A 24,702-nucleotide genomic window follows, 5' to 3' on the forward strand; every position below is an offset into this window, starting at 1 on the left:
GACGTCCGAGGATTGATTCCAGTAAGGGAGTGCAGTGAGTGTGTACGCCTGATGAGCCCACAATTACGGCGAAACATGTGTCGCATACTATGCATCTTCAAAGCACGGTGTAAACCGTAAGTTTAAATTGACTTTATAGAAACGCTCCCGCTGCCGTTTGCAATACCATATTAGATGACTTTGTAACAGAGTTAAAATTGCTGGAGCGATAAATTTTTAACTGCCGGGTCATGTCACGTGTTCTCGGGTAGGTACACCAAAAAATGTATACATTTATGCATGTAATGGGCAAACAAAAAATGTACTATACCCGAAAGCACTACAGTAGTACTCAATGTATCTTTACTTCTTAAATGTTAATGTTTTACTGTTTAAGAATTTATACGCTTCTTATATGTTGTTCAGATTCTTTTATCAAAATACCAGTAACAGCGCACTCCACGATAACGTGGAGTGAATACACTTGACATGACCATTCATGTTATTTATCCTCTTTCTCTGTATGTTTACCATTTGTTTGCTCAGAGGTTGATGCGCTTGCTGCTTAATGAGCAGCTCTTCACCCTAGCGTCCCGCTGCTTCTCTTCTTTCGTCGGCATCTTTCCCCGTTAAAACTGATTTTTTTTAAAAATTAGTATGTTTTCTTTAATTTTTCAGTTAAGCTGGCACTTAAATCTTCAATCTGCCTCAAGAATGATTAGCGAAGGTGGTAGAGAATGAAAACGGCAGCCATACGCATCCGCCACGGACGCACTGGCGCGCGCAGCTGTGAGTTGATTCTACAATAAAATAAAATAAAGATAAAAAGAGTAATAACTTGCAGCACCGCTATTCAATTACACTTGCCTAACGCCTCTCCTAAGGGGAAATACTGTGGGATCTGGACATCCGTCAAAGCAGCAATCACAAGCCCCGATTAGAAAGCGGGAAGCTGTGATTTATCGTCTCCCTCCCATGTAACAATCACAGCCCGTGCTGCAACACACTATGTATGTATATGTATATATGTGTATGTGTATGTGTGTGTATATGTATGTGTATATATATATATATATATATGTGTTGATATGGGTGGGAAAGCGAATAGTAGACATGACGTAGTATATGTGTACCAAATTTCAAGTCAATAGGTGAAACTTTTTCCGAGCTACAGCTGATTTAAAATCCTGGACAGACAAACGAATAGCCACGGTAGCGTATTATAGAAGAACATTTTACTGTTTAATAATTTATATTTATATGCAATGTGCTTCTTATATATTACTTCATATTCTCATATGATAATGATGTTAATGTTGTTTATATTGATTTCTATGTTATTGTAAGTGCTCTTTATTTGTGGAAAAATAAATTTGGCAATTTAACTTATTTTATACATACATTTAATTTTTTTCTCTTGCACTCACTGAGCGAATCCACTGGCTAATCAGCTATATATAAAAATATATATATATATATATGTGTGTATATATATATATATATATATATAGATAGATATATGTGTATGTATGTAGATATACAAATATGTATATATATGTATATATGTTTATATATATGTAGATATACAAATATGTATATGTATATATATGTATATATGTGTATATATATGTAGATATACAAATATGTATATGTATATATATGTATATGTGTCTGCATGTGTGTGTGTATATATATATAATATAGTATATATATATTATATATATATATTATATATATTATGTGTATATATTATATATATATATATATATATATATATATAGTATATGTATGTGTATATATATATATATATATAGTATACATATATATATGTATGTGTATATATATATATATATAGTATATGTATGTGTATATATAGTATATATATATATTGTATGTGTATATATATATATATATATATATATTGTATGTGTATATATATATATATATATTAATATATATATATATATATATATATATGTATGTAGTATATATATATATAGTATAGTATATATATATATATATATATATTATGTGTGTATGTGTATATATATGTTGATATATGTATATATATGTGGATGTGTATATGTATATATTTATGTATATACAGTATGTTTATGTATATATATGTTTACATAACCTCTTTAACACACTACTTCTCCGCTGCGAAGCGCGGGTATTTTGCTAGTATATATATATATATATATATATATATATATATATATATATATATATATATATATATATAATCTATACTTACAAAAGGCAAAGCCCTCACTCACTCATCACTAATTCTCCAACTTCCCGTGTAGGTGGAAGGCTGAACTTTGGCAGGCTCATTCCTTACAGCTTACTCACAAAAGTTAGGCAGTTTTCATTTCGAAATTCAAAGAGTAACGGTCATAACTGGAAACTCTTTTTTGTCCATATACTGTAATGGACTGCAGCTCGCTGGCCGTGGGAGGCGGGGTTGCGTATTGCGTCTATCACGCCTCCCACGTGATCAAGTGAACCGACTGTGAAGGAGAAAGGACGGCCTTATATGGCGTTCGTTTATAAAACAGCGGACAGGCTGTGTAAAGGCAGCTTCACAAAAAAACAGATCCTTAACAAATTGTTATTGGTATATTTTCCCTCAAAGGTTTTCTTTTGTTCTTAATTAAAATTTAAAAGCAATACTTCAACGCTGCGAAGCCCCTCTAGCGCTGACGTCCGAGGTTCGATTCCCATCAGGGAGTGCAGTGAGTGTGTACGCCTGATGAGCCAAGAATTAGGGTGAAACACGTGTCGCGTACTCTTTGCATTATTTGACAGTAAACTATTTTCAACCATTCTATGATCTGCTTCTCACAACTGAAGGCATCGTGGCTGATGTTAGCTGACTTGCTGGCCAACCATAAGCGTTACCTGGTAGGTAACCACCCATACAATCAGATTGTGATTCAGATTACGAATGCCGTGAATGTAATTACCCCGATCTACATGCTGTCAAATAAACGATATACACGCCATGGCGCAATGTTAGGGGCTTCGCCTCTAGCGCTGACGTCCGAGGTTCGATTCCCGTAAGGGAGTGCTGTGAGAGTGTATGCCTGATGAGCCAAGAATTAGGGCGAAACACGTGTCGCGCACTCTTTGCATTATTTGACAGTAAACTATTTTCAACCATTCTGTGATCTGCTTCTCACAACTGAAGGCACCGTGGCTGATGTTAGCTGACTTGCTGGCCAACCATAAGCGTTACCTGCTAGGTAACCACCCATACAATCAGATTGTGATTCAGACTACGAATGCCGTGAATATATATATATATATATATATATATATATAAGTAGATATGTGTATATATAATATGTGAATGTATGTATGTATGTATATATGTATGTCTATATTTATTTATTTATATATATATATATATATATATATATATATAATGTGCATATGTTTATATATGTGTATATACAGTAATCCCTCCTCCATCGCGGGGGTTGCGTTCCAGAGCCACCCACGAAATAAGAAAATCCGCGAAGTAAAGTAGAAACCATATGTTTATATGGTTATTTTTAGATTGTCATGCTTGGGTCACAGATTTGCGCAGAAACACAGGAGGTTGTAGAGAGACAGGAACGTTATTCAAACACTGCAAACAAACATTTGTCTCTTTTTCAACAGTTTAAACTGTGCTCCATGACAAGACAGAGATGACAGTTCAGTCTCACAATTAAAAGAATGCAAACATATCTTCCTTTTCATAGGAGCAAACAAATCAATAGGGCTGTTTGCTTTTAAGCACCGCGGCACAAAGCTGTTGAAGGCGGCAGCTCACACCCCCTCCATCAGGAGCAGAGAGAGAGAGACAGATAAAAAAATCAATACGTGCCCTTCGTGCTTTTAAGTATGCGAAGCACCGTTCAGCATGTCGTTTCAGTAAGCAGCTGCACAAAAGATAGCAACGTGAAGATAATCTTTCAGCATTTTTAGACGAGCGTCCGTATCGTCTAGGTGTGAGAACAGCCCCCCTGCTCAATCCCCCTACGTCAGGATCAGAGAAAGTCAGCACAAGAGACAGAGAAAAGTAAGCCGGGTAGCTTCTCAGCCATCTGCCAATAGCGTCCCTTGTATGAAATCAACTGGGCAAACCAACTGAGGAAGCATGTACCAGAAATTAAAAGACCCATTGTCCTCAGAAACCCGCGAAGCAGCGAAAAATCCGCGATATATATTTAAATATGCTTACATATAAAATCCGCGATGGAGTGAAGCCGCGAAAGGCGAAGCGCGATATAGCGAGGGATTACTGTATGTAGATGTGTAAATTTGTATATGTATATATATGTATATGTAGATATGTATATATATGTTTATATGTACAGTATATGTATATATATGTTTACATATGTTTAACACACTACTTCTCCGCTGCGAAGCGCGGGTATTTTGCTAGTGTATATATATATAATGTATATACACAGTGGTACCTTGGTATACGTCCTTAATCCTTGGACTTAAACCAAACAGGACTTATACCAAATGAATTTTTCCCATAAGAAATAAAGGGAAAATGATTAATCCGTTCCCATGAAAAAAAATCCTATTGTTATTGACATATTCTACATTGATGGGTTTGTATAAAATAATTTAAACACTGCTTAAAACTAAAATACATAAATACAAAAGCAATTAGATGAAATAAATGAAAATTTAACCTCACTTTACCTTGCTGAGAAGAGTCGAGTGCCTGCTAAGACTGCTCTTTCCCGTGTTTTAACCTCCTTTATCTTCCTCTTTTCCTCGATCCATCTATCCCCCTCCGTTCCTGGTGCCGACCCGTATAAATACATCCTCCGTGGGTGCAGCGCATTAATCAGATGATGCAGGAAGCCAATGAAGCAATTGAGAAAGATCGTACCCACACGTGCAGGTGCAACTCGCTCCAACTACCTCATTAACTCCCCGCGATCGTGCAATCGCGCCCACGGAGAACGACACTGCTATACTGATTTAAAACCTGGCCCATTTTTTGAAGCCGCATACCCGCTATACCACAGGCAGTCTTGGCTTTGCCTCGAGAGAGGTAAACAAGGGTAGCACACAGTGTTCTAGCACGCGAGTTGTATTCTAAACAAAGGTTGTATACCAAGCAAAATGTTTCGCGTCCAAACAGGACTTATACCAAGTTGGACTTATTCTAAAGCAGACTTATACCGAGGTACCACTGTGTGTATATATATATATATATATATATATATATATATATATATATATATATATATATATATATATATATATATATATATATATATATACTGATATATATACTGAGTATACTTTATTCATAAAATATATGTTGTCGTACCTTGCATAACTGAATATCCTTTATGGCACAATAACAATTCAGTACATTTATTAATGGTCACCACACTATTTGGATTTAATAATCCTCATATGGGAAAAGACTGACTCGCATAAATAAGTATAGCCAAATAATGCAGTCAAAGAGGTAGCACATTTCCTCAGGTTTGGGTACTTTTCCTCTGTGAGTAAGTTCCAAAACTATCCAAGAGCCCCAGACTTCAGCTGAATGTCATCCTGTAGTGTCAAAATCTCATCCTCCACTGTAGAGGAGTTTTAGTTGAAATAGTGCTGCAATTTTTGATGTGGGTGAATCACCCTCAACGTCTTCCCTTAATGGGTAGCACTTAAGTGTAGCAATTGGCTCAAGTAAAGCTGAGTCTTGAAACCGACTGTCAAAGTCTGACAGGCAATTTTCAATCTGCTCTGTGTAGCATATGCTGTCAAGTTGCGCACACCCCTTCCATTGCATCTCCAACTCTGACGCAAGGTTTTGGATGTTCCCCAAATCAAGACTCTGCAGCTTTGAGGACAGATGTTACATTTTTCCTTTGAAAGCATTAACTGAGCTAATCATATTGACCACGGAGTTCTCCTTTCCTTGCAGCTGTAAATTAAGCTCATTCAACTTGTTGGTCAGATCGGAAAAAAAAAGCCAAGTCTAGCGGCCATTAATCGTTATTAAGTTGCTTGTATTCTGCCTGTTTAATGACAAGGAGAAACTTCTTTTTCTCCGGCCAGGGGTCTTGAAATCTCAGCAGGAATTTCTCCCTAGCCATCTGTCTCAACGAAGGCCTCTTTTATTATCTCTCCATCTTGGAAGGACTTCTTATGCTTAATGATCGAGTGTCTCACCCGGAACGATGCTTCGGGGTGTCTGCCTTTGCTTTTGAATTGAGCCGAGTGAAAAATGATGGCTGTCTGATTAACTGTGATTTTAGTTCCCTCTCCTTTCTCTTTCTCAGATCGCTTTTCGGAAGGAAGTCAGTTTCGTAGTTTTTATGAACAGTTCGAAAGTGCCTTTCCACATTTTCCTTCTTTGGAATAGCAATGATAGATTGACAGATCAGACAAACGCACTCCGATTGTGACATTGTGAGAACAAAAATCCTCTTCCAATTCCACATCTAGCCCATACCCTCCCCAAACAATTTTTTTTTTTAAATCCCTTCTTTAGTCGATATAAATTGGAAAGCTAACTAGATCACAGCCGGAGTTTTGCAGTAGCTCACGCGTTTGATCGCGTGTGTGGGATGACCAGTGTGTTAGAAGAAAAGAGATCTCAGACTGGCTGCCCTGTATGTCAATCAAGTGGCAAATGCCATAGGGAGGATATATGATAGACTAAAGTTTAAAAAAAAATTTTTTTTTTAATGCAACGCGATCTACCTGCACTACTTTTCCAATCTACCAGTCGATCGCGATCAACGCATTGGGCACCCCTGATCTGGTGTATACCTCTTGTCCTCCCAGGCAAGCGTTGCCATAGGCATGTCGGCTACACAAACCTGTTTAGCTGGAGATCAGTCAGTTAATTCTGGTATCTCAAATTCATTTTTAATCACTTGTATCAAAATCGAAGTCCGACAAGTCACAGTCGAGTTCAGTGATAATATGCACAACGTCATCCACAGAGTATTGGTCTTTACGCATTCACTTCGACTTCTCGCCAGATGTCAATCCCATTTTTGCCATTCTTTGCTCTTCACTACTTACGAGTGCGCAGGGAATCTTGGTCCAACCAATGAAGTTAACTTTCCTTCTAGGAAAGAGAGTCCAACTAAAACATAACAGTGGGTTTTTGTCAACATTTATAGTTGATTACCACCATTAACCTCTCCTTTTGACAAAAGTCTACATCGGCCCTGAAATAGTTAAGGATTATGTTTTAGCTCTTGTTTAGGACATACAAACTAGCAGAAGGTTTTAAAAACAGCATTATATAAGGGTTGAATAATTCTGACATGGCTATATTAATAAAATATCCTGGTACTCACAAATATTACATCATACATTTTCTTTGTTGATTTTACGTGTAACTCAACTGATAAAGAAGTAATCCAAAGCAAAATGTAGCTGTTTGAAAAAACTTCCATTGGTAAATACAGTATTTGTGGGGGTTGAATATTTCTGATTGTAACTGTGTAACACGAAAAAGCTGACATAATTGACAACATCTGCATGACCTTGTATTGTTCCTTGTATTGCTATTTTTTATTTTGGTATAAGAGATAAAGTTGTATATTTTTACTTTAGAATTTGATTCTCTGTCCTAAAGCGTTTTATACAGGACCCTTACACCACCACTTTTAGTGGGTTTTCCAAAGTGACTAATTTCTTTCGGGGAGCCTTGCGACAACCTGATTCTAGATTGGGACGCCCTGGAATTGGTTTTGTGGGATCTGATGATGAACCAGGATTTGAACTTATTACCTGTGTAAGTACAATAGCATTTTCTTTGTTTTTTTTTTTCTTTCTATATGTTGTGATGTTTTGATCACAGACTTGCACAAGAGAGAAGGAGGCGAGTCCAGGTTCCAAGAAAATAATCAGCTTTATTGTTGTCAAGACAGGAACATCCTCAAAGTATTTATAAAAGTGGGAGCTGTCACTTAAGCACACACAGCATGCAAGCAGGGACAATGATGTCTTCCTGCATTCATTTCCTTCTTAGATCAAAAAAGCAGATAGCCTTTGTGCACAAGCGATGAAACAGAAAGTACACACGCTGCCAGGTCAGCAACTGGTTTTAAATGTTCCCCACATCAACCAGTGGGCAACAGATGCATTATGCAGGAAGCCTGCAAGCTTACAGTTCCATAGGCAGCAGACAACCAGTCCCTGCCTGTGTTAGCTCACAGTGCTGTTGGGGGTTAACACTAGAATTACCAGAGCCTACGAAAAAACTCGTAAATCCATCCCACCTTAAATAGCGTCTTAAATCCGTTTGCACCTCTCCGCTAGAGTCCTTTGTCATCTAAATGTGCTGATAAACACAAGCTACTAGCAGCCAGCTATTCCATCCCCCCACCGACTTAGAACGACTTTCTCCTAGCTCATGGCTTGCCTTGATTTGATTATCTGGGATTGAAGTGGAGTTTTAGAGTGGAAATAATATACAGTAGTGTTATTTGGAATACACGCATTTCATGTGTGTTCCGTTCCGTTCAGTAGTATGTGCAAACACATTTTTAAAACAGAAACGTTTTTCATATTCTAATAGTAAATGACAAAATGTAGGCATAAACTATATAACGTATGAAGCCTGAAGTCCATATATCAAAGAAACACTTTCACAAAAGGTACAAATAAGAGAACACGTGCGCTTTTCTTCAAAAATATAACTGCACAAAAAAAAAAGCCGCATTAGCATGCCACATTGACATTCTTACTACAACCGCCGCGGTGGCGTAATGGTATCAGCTCCTGACTGGGGAATCAGAGGGTGGCGAGTTCGATCCCGCACGGCTCCACTTCGAGAAATGAACTGCTCTTATTCTTACAATTTTAGAATAACAACATAAATTTGATTTCAGTCTGTAACAGCCGGTGTAACTTATGATACTGGTAAAGGTTAGCTTGTTTTTTTTTTTTTAATTCACTTTTCATTCTCGCAGTCGCATTCAGAATCAATCCATACAACCCCATCTGACATAAAGACGCGCTATAGGTCTGCAGTGTACCACGATGCATACTACCCGCCCCCCCCCCCCCCCCCCCCAAAAGGGTTCTGACACACAAATGCTGGCGAAGCTGCCTTCTTCGTATCTCACCGTCACTTGAAATCAGCAGTTCTTAGCATTGCACCACGCAAGCTGTCGTATCAACCACCAACTGTAACTTGCTTTCTTTATTCTTCGGTTATAGTCTTGAATAAAAGTACACTTTTATTTATGTGAAAACAGCTGTGTCAGATAGGGTTGTATGGATTGATAAGCAGCTAAGAACTGCTGATTTCAAGTGACGGTGAGATACGAAGAAGGCAGCTTCGCCAGCGTTTGTGTGTCAGAACCCTTTTGGGGGGGGGCGGTAGTATGCATCGTGGTACACTGAAGACCTATAGCGCGTCTTTATGTCAGATGGGGTTGTATGGATTGATTCTGAATGCGACTGCGAGAATGAAAAGTGAATTAAAAAAAAAAAAAAAGCTAACCTTTACCAGTATCATAAGTTACACCGGCTGTTACAGACTGAAATCAAATTTATGTTGTTCTAAAATTGTAAGAATAAGAGCAGTTCATTTCTCGAAGTGGAGCCGTGCGGGATCGAACTCGCCACCCTCTGATTCCCCAGTCAGGAGCTGATACCATTACGCCACCGCGGCGGTTGTAGTAAGAATGTCAATGTGGCATGCTAACGCGGCTTTTTTTTTTGTGCAGTTATATTTTCGAATAAAAGCGCACGTGTTCTCTTATTTGTACCTTTTGTGAAAGTGTTTCTTTGATATATGGACTTCAGGCTTCATACGTTATATAGTTTATGCCTACATTTTGTCATTTACTATTAGAATATGAAAAACGTTTCTGTTTTAAAAATGTGCTTGCACAGACTACTATAGAAACGGAACACACATGAAATGCGTGTATTCCAAATAACACTATATTATTTCCACTCTAAAACTCCACTTCAATCCCAGAAAATCAAATCAAGGCAAGCCATGAGCTAGGAGAAATTCGTTCTAAGTTGGTGGGGGGATGGAATAGCTGGCTGCTAGTAGCTTTTGTTTATCAGCACATTTAGATGACAAAGGACTCTGGCGGAGAGGTGCAAACAGATCTAAGACGCGATTTAAGGTGGGACGGATTTACGAGTTTTTTCGTAGGCTCTGGTAATTCTAGTGTTAATCGGGGGCCTCAAAAATCTGACAACTCCCACAGTCAGCTGTTTTCACACCAGTGTAAATGAAGTGACATTCTAAGCCACGCTTGGCCAGACACAAGAAAATGTTAGCATTGACGTGGACCGAACTGGGACGATGGTGAACATCAAAATTAAGTGGATGCAAGTTAATAAACTACCTAGTGAGTAAGGTATTCATATCATTCTGTCTGTAAAAACACTGGAGCAGAGCATGATCAGTCACCAGGGTAAACTGTCTACCTAACAAGTAGTAGAGTGCCTCCACCGCCTATTTGATAGCCAGACATTCTTTCTAAATGGTTGAGTAGTTATGCACCCTGGGAAGCAAATTCCTGCTCAGAAACATGATGGGATAAATCTCCCCATCAAAACGCTGAGGAAGTACAGCCCTCAGACCAAACGCACTTGGGTCTGTCTATAGAATGAACTTGTTAGAAAAATCCAGATTACACAAATGGGAAAGAAGACCAAGCGAACTTGTAAGTCAGAGAAGGACTTTTCTCAATCATCATTCAGTGAGAGGAATGACCCTCTGGTAATAACCAGTGAGTCTGAAGAAAACACAAACCTACTTCTGCGTTTCTGGATGTGGATACGCAAGCACTTCACCCACCTTGTCCAACTGATGTTTAATCAAACCATTCCCAATAGAGTATCTCAAAAATGTGTTTCCGACATCCCCAGTTTACACTTGAGGTTATCCGTCAACACAGCCAGCCTCAAACTGTTAAGCACTACCTGCAGGCATTCAAGATGTGATTGCTGATCATTCCTGAAAATTACTACATCATCGAGATACGCTCTGGCCTACACAGAATAGGGTCGCAGAACATGATCCATCATCTGCTGAAAGTCAGTGGGGTTCCATGGAGACCAAATGGGAGTCTGGTGAATTCGAGCAACCCGTCCAGGGTGGTGAACGTAGTATTCTCGCAACTGGATTCCTCCAGTGGCACCTGCCAGTACCTCTTTGTGATTGCTGAGGTGGAAATATACGAGGCTTGCCTGAGCCTCTCCAGTAAGTTATCAATACTTGGCATTGGGTACACATCAAATTTGGAACTCTTATTAAAACGTCAAACCTATACAAAACCAAACGTAGCCATCCAGTTTTGGAAATAGAACAACTGGACAGCACCATTCGTTTTTAATGTGGCGAATCACACTTAATTCCAGCATCTGCTTCACCTACTTGCATATTACAGCCCTCAGTGCTTTTGGAATACGGTACGGGTGCAGCTGCATCTTAACATCAGGTTTAGTCACAGTCTTGTGTTCAGCAATTTCTGTCTACCCAGGTACAGATGAAAAGACATCAGGTTTCCTTCTGATCAGGGATAATGACTCGGCCTTCTGAGTGTCTGTCAAATCATTGCCAATAGCAACCTCAGTCTGAGTGACTGCCGTGGCAGGGGCTAACACCTCATTCGGGTTGTGTCACTCCTTCAAAAGATTAACATGTAGGATTTGCATGGGCTTGCATTACCTGGGAATCCTAATTTTATAGTTCACAGGTCTCACATGTTCCTTCACTACCAAAACTTGTGGGTTAGACGGGATCAAAACCAGAACTCAGTTGCCCCTTTTGAATTAACAAAGTTTACTTGTTCTATCATATCACAATTACATTTGTTGGCTTCCTCTTCACATTGCTGATGCTCTACAGTGATAGCTCCTTGTGGCTACCTGTCAAATAATAATTCAAATGAACTTAAGCCGGTAGATGCCTCAGGAGATTCCCAAACTGTGAATAGGAGAAAGGGCAACACTGTGTCCCAGTAAGTTGGGTCGTCATGAGCCACCCGCGGAATCATTTTCTTAAAAGTTTTTTTAAATTGTTCAGTCAGGCCATTCGTCTGAGGATGATAAACAGTGGTTCTCCATTGTTTTTACTGCAAGGCTCTCCATAGCTGTTTCATGACACGGGAAGTAAAGGGCATTTTTTGGCCAGTTAAAATCTGACATGGAACACAAAAACGAGTGAACACCTCTGACAGGGTCTTTGCAACAGTCTGGGTGTTAGCCTTTCGCAAATTTGCCACTTCTGGATATCTCAACAACAACATTTATTTATATTTGACATTGCTCCGAATCATCTCAACACAGGTTGTCGCTTTATCCCAGACAACACAGTGTCAATAGTGAGCCTTTTCCACAATGTTCTTGAAGGTGTTTTCATGGAACCACCTTTGGATCAGATATCCTAAAGTCTTGCACCTGTCCCCAGATATAGTGATCTGGACCAATTTGCACCTTGTACAAAGAAGGATTTGCTGCTTCAGGAAGTCATAGTCAACAAGTCATAAAGGGGCCAAGGTGGCCACCCGGCCTCTCCTGTCCCAGTGCATCAGTGTTACTGCGTGTGTTCAAAACAGAATAAGAAACTCTCTGGGTCATACAAGGGGACCATCTTCACAAGCAGATCTCTGGGATGGATAAAGGCAGGAGAACCTGCAAGGGCTTCGTCTGGCTCTTGTGGAAGAGGAATGTTTTGTGCCTATTGGGGATCTATCTGTCCAACACCTCACTCCTGGTACCACTTGTGATGTGTGAGTCACAGACTTGCAGAAGAGAGAAAGAGGTGAGTCTAGATTCTAAGAAAAAAATCAGCTTTATTGTTGTCAAGGCAGAACATCCTTAAAGTATTTATTAAAATGGTACCTGTCTCTCAAATACATACAGTGCATCCGGAAAGTATTCACAGCGCATCACTTTTTCCACATTTTGTTATGTTACAGCCTTATTCCAAAATGGATTAAATTAATTTTTTTCCTCAGAATTCTACACACAACACCCCATAATGACAACGTGAAAAAAGTTTACTTGAGGTTTTTGCAAATTTATTAAAAATAAAAAAACTGAGAAATCACATGTACATAAGTATTCACAGCCTTTGCTCAATACTTAGTCGATGCACCTTTGGCAGCAATTACAGCTTCAAGTTTTTTTGAATATGATGCCACAAGCTTGGCACACCTATCCTTGGCCAGTTTCGCCCATTCCTCTTTGCAGCACCTCTCAAACTCCATCAGGTTGGATGGGAAGCGTCGGTGCACAGCCATTTTAAGATCTCTCCAGAGATGTTCAATCGGATTCAAGTCTGGGCTCTGGCTGGGCCACTCAAGGACATTCACAGAGTTGTCCTGAAGCCACTCCTTTGATATCTTGGCTGTGTGCTTAGGGTCGTTGTCCTGCTGAAAGATGAACCGTCGCCCCAGTCTGAGGTCAAGAGTGCTCTGGAGCAGGTTTTCATCCAGGATGTCTCTGTACATTGCTCCAGTCATCTTTCTCTTTATCCTGACTAGTCTCCCAGTTCCTGCCGCTGAAAAACATCCCCACAGCATGATGCTGCCACCACCATGCTTCACTGTAGGGATGGTATTGGCCTGGTGATGAGCAGTGCCTGGGTTCCTCCAAACGTGACCCCTGGCATTCACACCAAAGAGTTCAATCTTTGTCTCATCAGACCAGAGAATTTTCTTTCTCATGGTCTGAGATTCCTTCAGGTGCCTTTTGGCAAACTCCAGGTGGGCTGCCATGTGCCTTTTACTAAGGAGTGGCTTCCGTCTGGTCACTCTACCATACAGGCCTGATTGGTGGATTGCTGCAGTGATGGTTGTCCTTGTGGAAGGTTCTCCTCTCTCCACAGAGGACCTCTGGAGCTCTGACAGAGTGACCATCGGGTTCTTGGTCACCTCCCTGACTAAGGCCCTTCTCCCCCGATTGCTCAGTTTAGATGGCCAGCCAGCTCTAGGAAGAGTCCTGGTGGTTTTGAACTTCTTCCACTTACGGATGATGGAGGCCACTGTGCTCATTTGGGACCTTCAAAGCAGCAGAAATTTTTCTGTAACCTTCCCCAGATTTGTGCCTCAAGACAATCCTCTCTCGGAGGTCTACAAACAATTTTGGAGGTCTACAGACAATTCCTTTGACTTCGTGCTTAGTTTGTGCTCTGACATGAACTGTCAACTGTGGGACCTTATATAGACAGGTGTGTGCCTTTCCAAATCATGTCCAATCAACTGAATTTACCACAGGTGGACTCCAATTAAGCTGCAGAAACATCTCAAGGTTGATCAGGGGAAACAGGATGCACCTGAGCTCAATTTTGAGCTTCATGGCAAAGGCTGTGAATACTTATGTACATGTGCTTTCTCAATTTTTTTATTTTTAATAAATTTGCAAAAATCTCAAGTAAACGTTTTTTCACGTTGTCATTATGGGGTGTTGTGTGTAGAATTCTTAGGAAAAAAATGAATTTAATCCATTTTGGAATAAGGCTGTAACATTGCAAAATGTGGAAAAAGTGATGCGCTGTGAATGCTTTCCGGATGCACTGTACATCAAGCAAGCAGGGATGATGACATCATCCTGCATTCGTTCCCTTCTCATATCAAAAAATAAACATTTAACCGTCCTGCATAAGCGAGGAAACAGAAAGTACACATTTGGCCAGGTCAGCAGCCAATTTTAAATGTTCCCCATATCAACCAGCGGGTGACAGACACGTTATGCAGAGAGCCTGCGAGCTTGCAGTTGCACCAGCAGTGGACAACCAGTCCCTGCCTGCATTAACAGAGTGTCAGCACACAGTGTGGTTGGGGGTTTATCGGGGTCTCAAAAATCTCACAATCTATACTAATAAAAGGCAAAGCCCTCACTGACTGACTGACTCACTCACTCATCACTAATTCTCCAACTTCCCGTGTAGGTAGAAGGCTGAAATTTGGCAGGCTCATTCCTTACAGCTTACTTACAAAAGTTAGGCAGGTTTCATTTCGAAATTCTACGCGTAATGGTCATAACTGGAACCTGTTTTTTGTCCATATACTGTAATGGAGGAGGCGGAGTCACGTATCGCGTCATCATGCCTCCTACGTAATCACGTGAACTGAAAACAAGGAAGAGATTTACAGCACGAGTCAAACGCGGGAATGAAGGTAAATGACGTTAATTGTTGAGTGTCTTTTAATACTGTGTAAGCATACATATTAACACATGTGCAATTAAACGTGTGCATTTACGGGGTGATTTCTCAGGCTTAAAAGCTCGCCTTTTATCAAACGTGGGAACAAAGGTAAATGACGTTGTTGAGTGTCTTTTAATACTGTGTAAGCATACATATTAACACATGTGCAATTAAACGTGTGCATTTACGGGGTGATTTCTCAGGCCTAAAAGCTCGCCTTTTATTAAAAAGGTAAATGCAAACTGTTTTCATTCTGAAGGGCACAAACCACATTAGATTTCAGCCGTTAAACGTGCACAAATGTCGGTACACCAGATAAATAAGCGCAACTTATTATCAGTTGTATTGTATGCTTACAATACATATAGAAATGTGTTAATCGTTAATTAATAGTATGGGATGATGTTTTTCGACTCGTGCCTTGATTTAAACGATTGCATGTCTTGGTGGGTTTGCGTAGCTTATTGTCATTATCTTTACACCTCTTTTTAAGACTTATTGACTGAAACGGGCTTTCACGAAAAAAGTTAGGGCTTTGCTATAGGATACACCATCCACAAGTTAAGGAAGTAAAAATAAAAGGTATATATTTCTGTTTTATTTAAACCTTTTAAGTTCGTATGCATAGCCCCATTTGGCTGTTTTAGTTTTTTTTTTTTTTTTCTTTCTTCAGTAATATTTAATCTCCTTAAAGAAAAACAGCATATTGACTAAAATGGGCTTTCACGAAAAAAGTTAGGGCTATGCTACAGGATACACCCTCCACAAGTTAAGGAAGTAAAAATAAAAGGTATATATTTCTGTTTTAGTTAAACCTTTTAAGTTCGTATGCATAGCCCCATTTAGCTGTTTTAGTTTTTTTTTTCTTTCTTCAGTAATATTTAATCTCCTTAAAGAAAAACAACATATGCATTTTACTTTTTTTGTATCTCTTTAGTAATATTTTAGTGTAAAAGGATAACCAGTATTTAAACCTTTTATGTTACTTTATAAAGTTTTTTTACACAATGTTGAAAAATTAATAAGAAAGCTACATATTTTGGCAGCTGCTGCTTTAATTTTCAATGAAATGAAAAAAGCTGTCCAAGAGAAAACCTCAATGAAGAAGAAACATTTTGCACTATCTAAAAAGGAGAAGCCCTCATTTATAAAGGTTTGCTGCAGATGACTTAACTGAAAATAAATGAATAGTTCCTATGTGTATAATACATATTTATCTATTTGACTTATGCCTTTATTCCAGCAACTTGCAACATCTGAGGTACAATTTGTTACATTACTTTTATTTTGTGCAGCACAGGCAGGTGAAGTGACTTCCTCGGTGTCACACAGTGGTGTCTGTACCAGGATTTGAACTGACAAGCTCCGGGTTTGCTGAAATATTACTGAAGAAAGAAAAAAAAAAGAAAACGGGCAAATGGGGCTATGCATACAAATGTCCATCCATCCATTATCCAACCCGCTATATCCTAAATACAGGAGCCAATCCCTGCCAACACAGGGCACAAGGCAGGAAACAAACCCCGGGCAAGGTGCCAGCCCACCGCAGGGAGCACACACCCACACACACCGACACACCACGGACAATTTAGAATCGCAAGTGCACCTAACCTGCATGTCTTTGGACTGTGGGAGGAAACCAGAGTACCCAGAGGAAAGCCAGACAGACACGGGGAGAACATTCAAACTCCAAGCAGGGAAGCGAACCCGGGTCTCCTAACTGGCACCTTTCACTGCGCCACCATACCGTTTGCATAAAAACTTAAAAGGTTTAAATAAAACAAAAATATATACCTTTATTTTTACTTCCTTAACTTGTGGAGGGTGTATCCTGTAGCAAAGCCCTAAGTTTTTTCATGAAAGCCCCTTTCAGTCAATAAGCCTTAAAAACAGGTGTAAAGCTAAACTTGCAGCACCACTATTCAATTACACTTGCCTAACGCCTCTCCTAAGGGGAAATACTGTGGGATCTGAGCATCCGTCAAAGCACCAATCACAGGCCCGATTAGAAAGCGGGAAGCTGTGATTTGTCATCTCCCTCCCATGTAACAATCACAGCCCGTGTTACAACGCACTATGTATGTATGTGTATATGTATATTTATATATGTGTGTATATGTATGTGTATATATATGTTGATATGTGTGTGTATATGTATATATGTATATATGTGTGTGTGTGGATGTGTATATGTATATATATATGTGTATATGTAGATATGTATATGTATATCAATGTTTACATAACCTCTTTAACACATTACTTCTCCGCTGCGAAGCGCGGGTATTTTGCTAGTATGTAATAAGTTACTTACGTTATATATTCATAGTTTAGTTAGTTGATCCCCTGCAGAATTTGCAGTTTGCTCACTTACAAAGAACAGTCTTTATTTTTTTATGGTAGTTTCATTTTAATGGAGAGAGACAGAATATCAACCGTAAATCCAGAAAAACACATTACATAAAAGTTATAAATTGATTTGCATGTCATTAACACTAGAATTACCAGAGCCTACGAAAAAACTTGTAGATCCGTCCCACCTTAAATCGCTTCGCACTTCTCCATCAGCGTCTTTTGTCCTGTAAATGTGTCGATAAGCAGCAAGCATCCTGCTATCACACCACCCAACTGCCGCACAGTTTTCTTAGCTCAAATTTGTTTACCTGCGTGTCAGTTGCTTAGAGTTGTATAGAGTGAGAAGTCAAGCAAAATGATACCTTTTATAAATACTATATGGTTGTTTGGAACACATGCATTTCATGTGTGTTCCGTGTCTACAACAATCTATATAAACACATCGTTAAAACAGAAATGTTTTTCATGTTTTAGTAAAAATTGACAAAATGTAGACATGACGTGTTTAATGTGCAAAGCCTGAAGTCCAAATATCAAATAAACACTTTTCACAAAAGGTACAAATATAACAGAACAAGTGCGCTTCTAATCAAGAATATAACTGCAGAAAAAGAACCCACATTAGGGTGCAACCCTTTGATACGATCGCTTTGGTTGCGCAACGGTAACAACTGTTGATTGGTAATCCAAACTTCACGTGTCCCAAGTAGACTGCAGAGCTTCCCGTGTACATATACAAAGTACAGTGACGGCAAAAGTGCGACGTGCATTCTTTCTCTGATGTAGAATCGTCGTCATCATCTGAGTTCACCTCTGTTATAGCGTGGCAGATGGGGTGGGGGGGGATCATGAATGCGACTGAGAGAATAAAACTGAATAAAAAAAAAAAAAAACCAAGGTAACCTTTACAAGTATCATAAATTTACATGGGCTGTTACAGACACAAATCAAATGTAAGTTTTTATTCTAAGATAGTAAGAATAAGAGCAGCTCACTTCTCAAAATGTAGTCGTCCAGGGTCGAACCCATGAAGTTTGGATTACCAATCAACAGTTGCTACCATTGCGCCACCGAAGCGATCGTATCAAAGGGGTGTGAATGTTGCACCCTAACATGGGTTCTTTTTCTGCAGTTATATTTTTGAATAGAAGCGCACTTGTTCTGTTATATTTGTACCTTTTGTGAAAAGTGTTTATTTGATATTTGGACTTTAGGCTTCACACATTAAACACGTCATGTCTACATTTTGTCAATTATTACTAAAACATGAAAAACATTTCTGTTTTAACAATGTGTTTATATCGCCAATGTCCATATATTTGCTGTCTATTCGCATTTCTGTTATTTCTCCCAAGTAATAATTTGTCTTTGTTTACGCTAATGCAATCTTTAGTTTCTTTGTTTTGACACTTTATTTTTTTTTCTGTTTTCGTATTCTGTATCTTGCTCTGCATGTGTTTCGTGCCTCTGTTTTTTTTTGCATCTTTCGAATTCCACTGTTTTCATTATCTCTCACCTGATCTGTGTTTTTTGCCACCTTGTTTTTTAACATGTTTATGACGTTTTACTTTTTTTGTACCCTTTTTTTTTATTATTTCTGACCTCGCTTTGTCCTGCTTTTTTTTCAATGACATCTGGTCCTTGTTGTATATTTTCCCTTTTTTTGAGTACTAATTTCCGTTTTTTTGTGCTCCTGCGATCTTTACTTTCTTTTTTTTGATACTTTCTAATTTTTCTTCTTTCATATTCCTTAACTTTCTGTGCATTTGTTTCTCACCAATGTTTTTTTTGAGCCTTTCGAATTACACCGCTTTCATACTCTCTAACCTGCTGTGCATGTGTATCATGCCAACGTTTTTGAACGTCTTTATGAAGTTCTAATTTTTTAATTCTGAGCCCGATTTGACGTGCTTTTTTATTTCCATTCCACTTGTTCCGGGCTGATCATCATGTTCCTTATTTTCTGAATTTGCAGCATTTTTTCTCTCCATCGCTTTTGGGTCTTTTTTCTCTGCGCTTTTCTTTCTTCTTCGTTTAACCGTCAACGTTTCATTTCTACCCTATTCATTTCTACCATATTGACCTAGATAAGTACAAACTATTAAAATACCCATGCTTTTTTATTTCCGCATACAACAACAACAGCATTTATTTATATAGCACATTTTCATACAAAAAGCAGCTCAAAGTGCTTTACATAATGAAGAAAAGAAAAATAAAAGACAAAATAAGAAATTAAAATAAGGCAACATTAGTTAACATACAAAAGGAGTAAGGTCCGATGGCCAGGGTGGACAGAAAAAACAAAAAAAAACTCCAGAAAGCTGGAGAAAAAAATAAAATCTGTAGGGGTTCCAGGCCACGAGACCGCCCAGTCACCTCTGGGCATTCTACCTAACATAAATGAAATAGTCCTCTTTGTAGTTAGGGTTCTCACTGAGTCACTTGATGCTGATGGTCATACAGACTTCTGGCTTTTAATCCATCCATCATTTTTGGAACATCATGGTACTTAGTGTAGATGGTGGTGGCGCAAGCCACCACCCAAAGGACACCGGAAAAGGAAACAGAAGAGAGAGTAGGGGTTAGTACAGATTTTAGAGCCACCATGAATAGTTATAATGAATTGGATATACAGAGTATCAGGATTAAATTACAGTGAAGTTATGAGAAGGTCATGTTAAAGTAATGCGTTTTCAGCAGTTTTTTAAAGTGCTCCACTGTATTAGCCTGGCGAATTCCTACTGGCAGGCTATTCCAGATTTTAGGTGCATAACAGCAGAAGGCCGCCTCACCACTTCTTTTCCGTTTTGCTCTTGGAATTCTAAGGGGACACTCAGCTGAGGATTTGAGGTTGCGATTTGGAATATAGATAGATAGATAGATAGATAGATAGATAGATAGATAGATAGATAAGACGTCATACGGTTTTACTCATAAACGAAGGGCTACAAGAATGAAATAGCTGCTATTCTCACATACGTTTCAACTGTAGAAAGTACACCAACCAATTTTACAAACTCTTACACGTTAACGAATAAGGAGGACGATTCCACTCGGTACATCAGTAGTGATTTTCAGAGATTGCGCCTCTCCTGGAAATTGATGGGGTCTTGGATTGTGTCATGAGAGATATCTTTAAACAGTAAAATGATTTGGCGTTGCTTCATCTGCCGCTTATTTACGGCAGTGACATTGAGAGCACTGCTGAACCACATAAATACTGTACACAGTCGTAGTCCGAATTTCTGAGTAATTTGTGGCATTGATGGTTTACAACTCTTTTTATTATCACGTCAAACAGCGCCATTCACCACATCGTGTCAAGTGGACAGCAAATGGCACATAAAGCAACAGAGGTCAATGCAGGGCCATGTACATCTAGAACTTTTCGAAATTAATCGAGCGAACGATATTGTGAGAAGTTTCATGTGCCTAGCATTCGGGCAACATCTGAGGCATGTACAACAAGCATGATAAATCATGCCGCTCTTGATGTTGGCTGTTCAAATGACGAAAATGGCTCATGTCACGACGTCTCAGCTGTCAGTACCACTCCGTCCACGGCTGAAGGCGCAGCACTCATAACCCAGAATGAACAGGATAAAACGTTACCTGAATCTGCACAAGTCAGTTCCCATAAAAAATCGTTATCTAGCAGTCATTGTGTAAGTTATGTATTATTCATTCCATTTAAGTTAACCCTTTCGCCAGTAATTTGTTTTCCTATAACGGTGTTTTTTAGTTGAAAGAATGTGCTGTATATGAAGAGCCTGATGTGAATGCACTGAGAAAACATGCCACTGCCTTTGTACTCTCTGCTAGAGAGAAACACCGTCTATCACAGGTACAAGACAAAAGTGAATGAAAAAAATAAAAGAAGTACAAATTTGACAGAAGAGTTTGTAATATGTGCCACATGTTCATATGCCCTGCAACTTGCTCTTCTCAATCAAGTGCTGTTGGCTTGCTATAATTGTGCAATAATTAATTTATGCAAGTGTTCAAACACGTTTTTAAGATGTTAAGCGCAATGGTTCATCAGTGTTTGCTATTAGATTGAACGCTATTAAAATATTAGGAAAACCATATTAGTCTTCTTAACCATATAAATTATATTGCATACGTGACGGCAAGGGCAGCATTGTTGTACAGTGGTTGTGCTGCTGCCTCACAGTAAGGAGACAAGGGTTTGTGTCCTGGGCCCTCCCTGTCTTGAGTTTGCATGATCTCCCCATGTCTGCGTGGGTTTCCTTCTGGCGCTCCAGTTTCCTCCAGTAGTCCAAAGGCATGCAGTTTAGGTGAACTGGCAATCCTAAATTGGCCCTAGTGTGTGGTTGGGGTGTGTGTGTATTTGTGTTCACCCTGCAATGGACTGGTACCTACCTTGCACACTGTGCTAGCTGGGATAAACTTCAGCAGACCCCCACTGACCCTGTTATAGCAGTTAAGCAACTAACTAAGCAGGTTAAAGAAAATTACTTACTGATGACATGGTGCAAGTATTGCATCCATATGGCAAGTATTACGTACAGTACATTCATAGCGAAGCAATAGAAAAACTGAATAAAGGCATTCTTTGAAATTATACAGATACTGCACAATGTATATGTTGTCAGATGCTGTTGATGGAAATTGTGGAGGTGTATTATATTACCTTTTTTTGCCACCCACAGAGTGCAGTCAATGACATTGTATCTGGAGTGCAGCACTACCAAGCTTCATTGCTGATCATTTTGAAAAATCAGATGGCAGTGATATTTCAGAAACATCCAGAAGTTACAGATCAATTGCTTAGTGGGGCAATTGATATTTTTGATAATTTTGAAGACCCATTTGCCAAAGTTTCCACTACGTATATGCAGGAATCATCTATCAAGGAGCTGTTTGGTGTAGTTGAAGCAGAAGAAATTGAGATTGCCCAGTCTGCATGCTATAAAAGACAGGCATCATCTCAGACTCTAACTATAAGATCTCAATCATTTTGCTAAATACCTTTAGTCAAAAGTTTGGAACAATTGCTTTCACATCCTGTGGTTTTAGCCATGTTTGACAAAGGTGTAGAGAAGTGCAAGACTAGATTTTTAAAGGACATCATCGATAGTGATATTTTGAAATCACATCCGTTATTCTCTGTTAGACCAAATGCCCTACAGCTGATACTGTATACAGATGAAATAGAACTATGTAATCTTCTAGGGTCACATGCCTCAAAAAACAAACTTCTAATGGTGTACTATACTTTAGGGAATAAAAATCCCAAATATATATCTAAGCTGGCAGCTATTCGTTTACTTGCCATTGCAAAAGCAAGTGATATTGCTCTGTGTGGTGTCGATGTAATATTGAAGAGAATACAGAAATATGTGAATATGCTGTACAATGGTGTGAGAATCCAAACAGTTGCTGGTGAGAGAACTGTTTGTGGTGCATTAGTCTCATTTTGTGGAGACACCTTGGCTCAGCATAAGGTGACTGGGTTTAAAGAAGGAGTTGGATTTTCATTCTGTAAGTGTAGACACTGTGAGTGCAGTCTTGAAGACATGCAGATTCACTTTGATGAGGAGAGCTTTGTTCAACGGACATTAAATAGGCACATCAGACAATGTAATAAAATTGAGAGGGCTTCTATTGATTTTTTAAGAAACAGTTTGAAAACCACATATGGAATTAACAGGAAAAGCAAATTAGTAGACTTTCCAGCATTTGATCTAATCAAACAAACTCCTCAAGATATAATGCATGTAATACTAGAGGGAGTAGCACCTCTAGAAGTAAAAAGTGTATTGAAACACCTTGGCTGTCAGGGCAGCTTGGTTTGGACACATTCAATAGTGCTGTACTAGGATACCCATACTCAGTTGATGTCAGAGACAAGCCATGTCCTATCACTGTTACAACATTGTCATCAAATGACAACAAATTGAAGCTTGTGCTCCTCAAGATTTTACCATTTGTATTGGACAGTTGTGACAGAAATGCATATATTCAAGCCCTTACTGAATTAATACAGATTGTTCAGATCCTATTTGCACCAGTAATTTCTCTAGCAACCATATCGAAACTCAAGTCGCTTATCAAAGAACACTTAATTAATATAAAGCAGTTGTTTCCTGAGAACACCATGACACCAAAGCAGCATTATCTTTTGCACATTCCTGCACAGATTAAAGCTTTAGGTCCAATGGTAAGACATATGTAAATGAGATTTGAATCCAAACACTGTTTTTTCAAACAGTGGTCTTCCAAGATAAATTTCAAGAATATATGAAAGTCCCGGGTAAAACACAACCAGCTATTTGAATGCTGTCAAAATGTCAGCAGCATGGAGTACCCTATTTTTTCCAAAGAGGTTGTAATGGGACCAGTGTCTCATGTGAGAAATTTGCAAAATGTCCAGGATAAACTGGAAGATCTTTTGGACATAGAAAAGGTGCATCATGTGGTGTCTGTGAAATGGCTTGAGCTGAATGGTAATAAGTGTGTTTTTTTTAGAAGTCAGTGATTATCATTAGTGAAGTTGAAGGTACCCTTGTGTTTGCACTCATAAAAGATATATTCATTGCCAGTTCTTCATTGTATTGCTTTGAATGTCAGGTGTATGACACTTTAGCTTTCATTCCTGATTTTCTTTCCTATAAAATTGAGGTACCAGATCTGGCTCAAGCTACTGAGTTGGTCAATGCTAATAAGATTGTTGACTACACATCTTATTATGCCATTAGTTTTAAGAACCACACCTACATTCTTCTGAAATACTATCTTAGTGATGTAATTGATGTATACAGAAGCACTACTGACTAGTAGTATATAGGGCCATCAAAGGTTCACTTGTCACGAGGGGGTGCAAAAGAGGATTTGATCGAGAATATCTGTTCTGGTCTGTTTTATTCTTTGACTCAGTGTTTTCACCTCTATGAACACGTAACTGGAATGCCTGTACACTTTGAAGTGCTTATGTGTAAACTCATGTAATCAGCTCAAGTATGAATAAAAATAAGCATGTACATCTGCCTTTACCGATTGTTTATACATTTTTTAAATGAATTTATTCACACATTTTGTGAAAATAGTTATAGCAATTCACTCTACCACATTTGAAATCTACTTTTTGTTTTTAATGTAAGAAGCATTTGGTTAAAAAAAACTGCACACACAATAATACCAGTTAAAAACTTTTCAGTAACATA

At 38.8% G+C, this 24,702-nt stretch overlaps 1 protein-coding gene across 4 annotated transcripts in view; it reads left to right on the forward strand.

Annotated features, from left to right (window-relative positions):
• tbc1d17 (TBC1 domain family, member 17) overlaps positions 1-24,702 on the forward strand; it is a 258,075-nt gene that overhangs the window by 119,568 nt on the left and 113,805 nt on the right. For all 4 annotated transcript variants that reach the window (XM_028813654.2, XM_051933539.1, XM_051933541.1 and 1 more), the window contains exon 7: positions 7,607-7,765. In XM_028813654.2, the coding sequence (XP_028669487.1) occupies positions 7,607-7,765 (159 nt within the window). The remainder of the gene's footprint in view (positions 1-7,606; positions 7,766-24,702) is intronic.

Source organism: Erpetoichthys calabaricus, chromosome 11 (assembly GCF_900747795.2).
Source record: "Erpetoichthys calabaricus chromosome 11, fErpCal1.3, whole genome shotgun sequence".
Taxonomy (NCBI): Eukaryota; Metazoa; Chordata; class Cladistia; order Polypteriformes; family Polypteridae; genus Erpetoichthys; species Erpetoichthys calabaricus.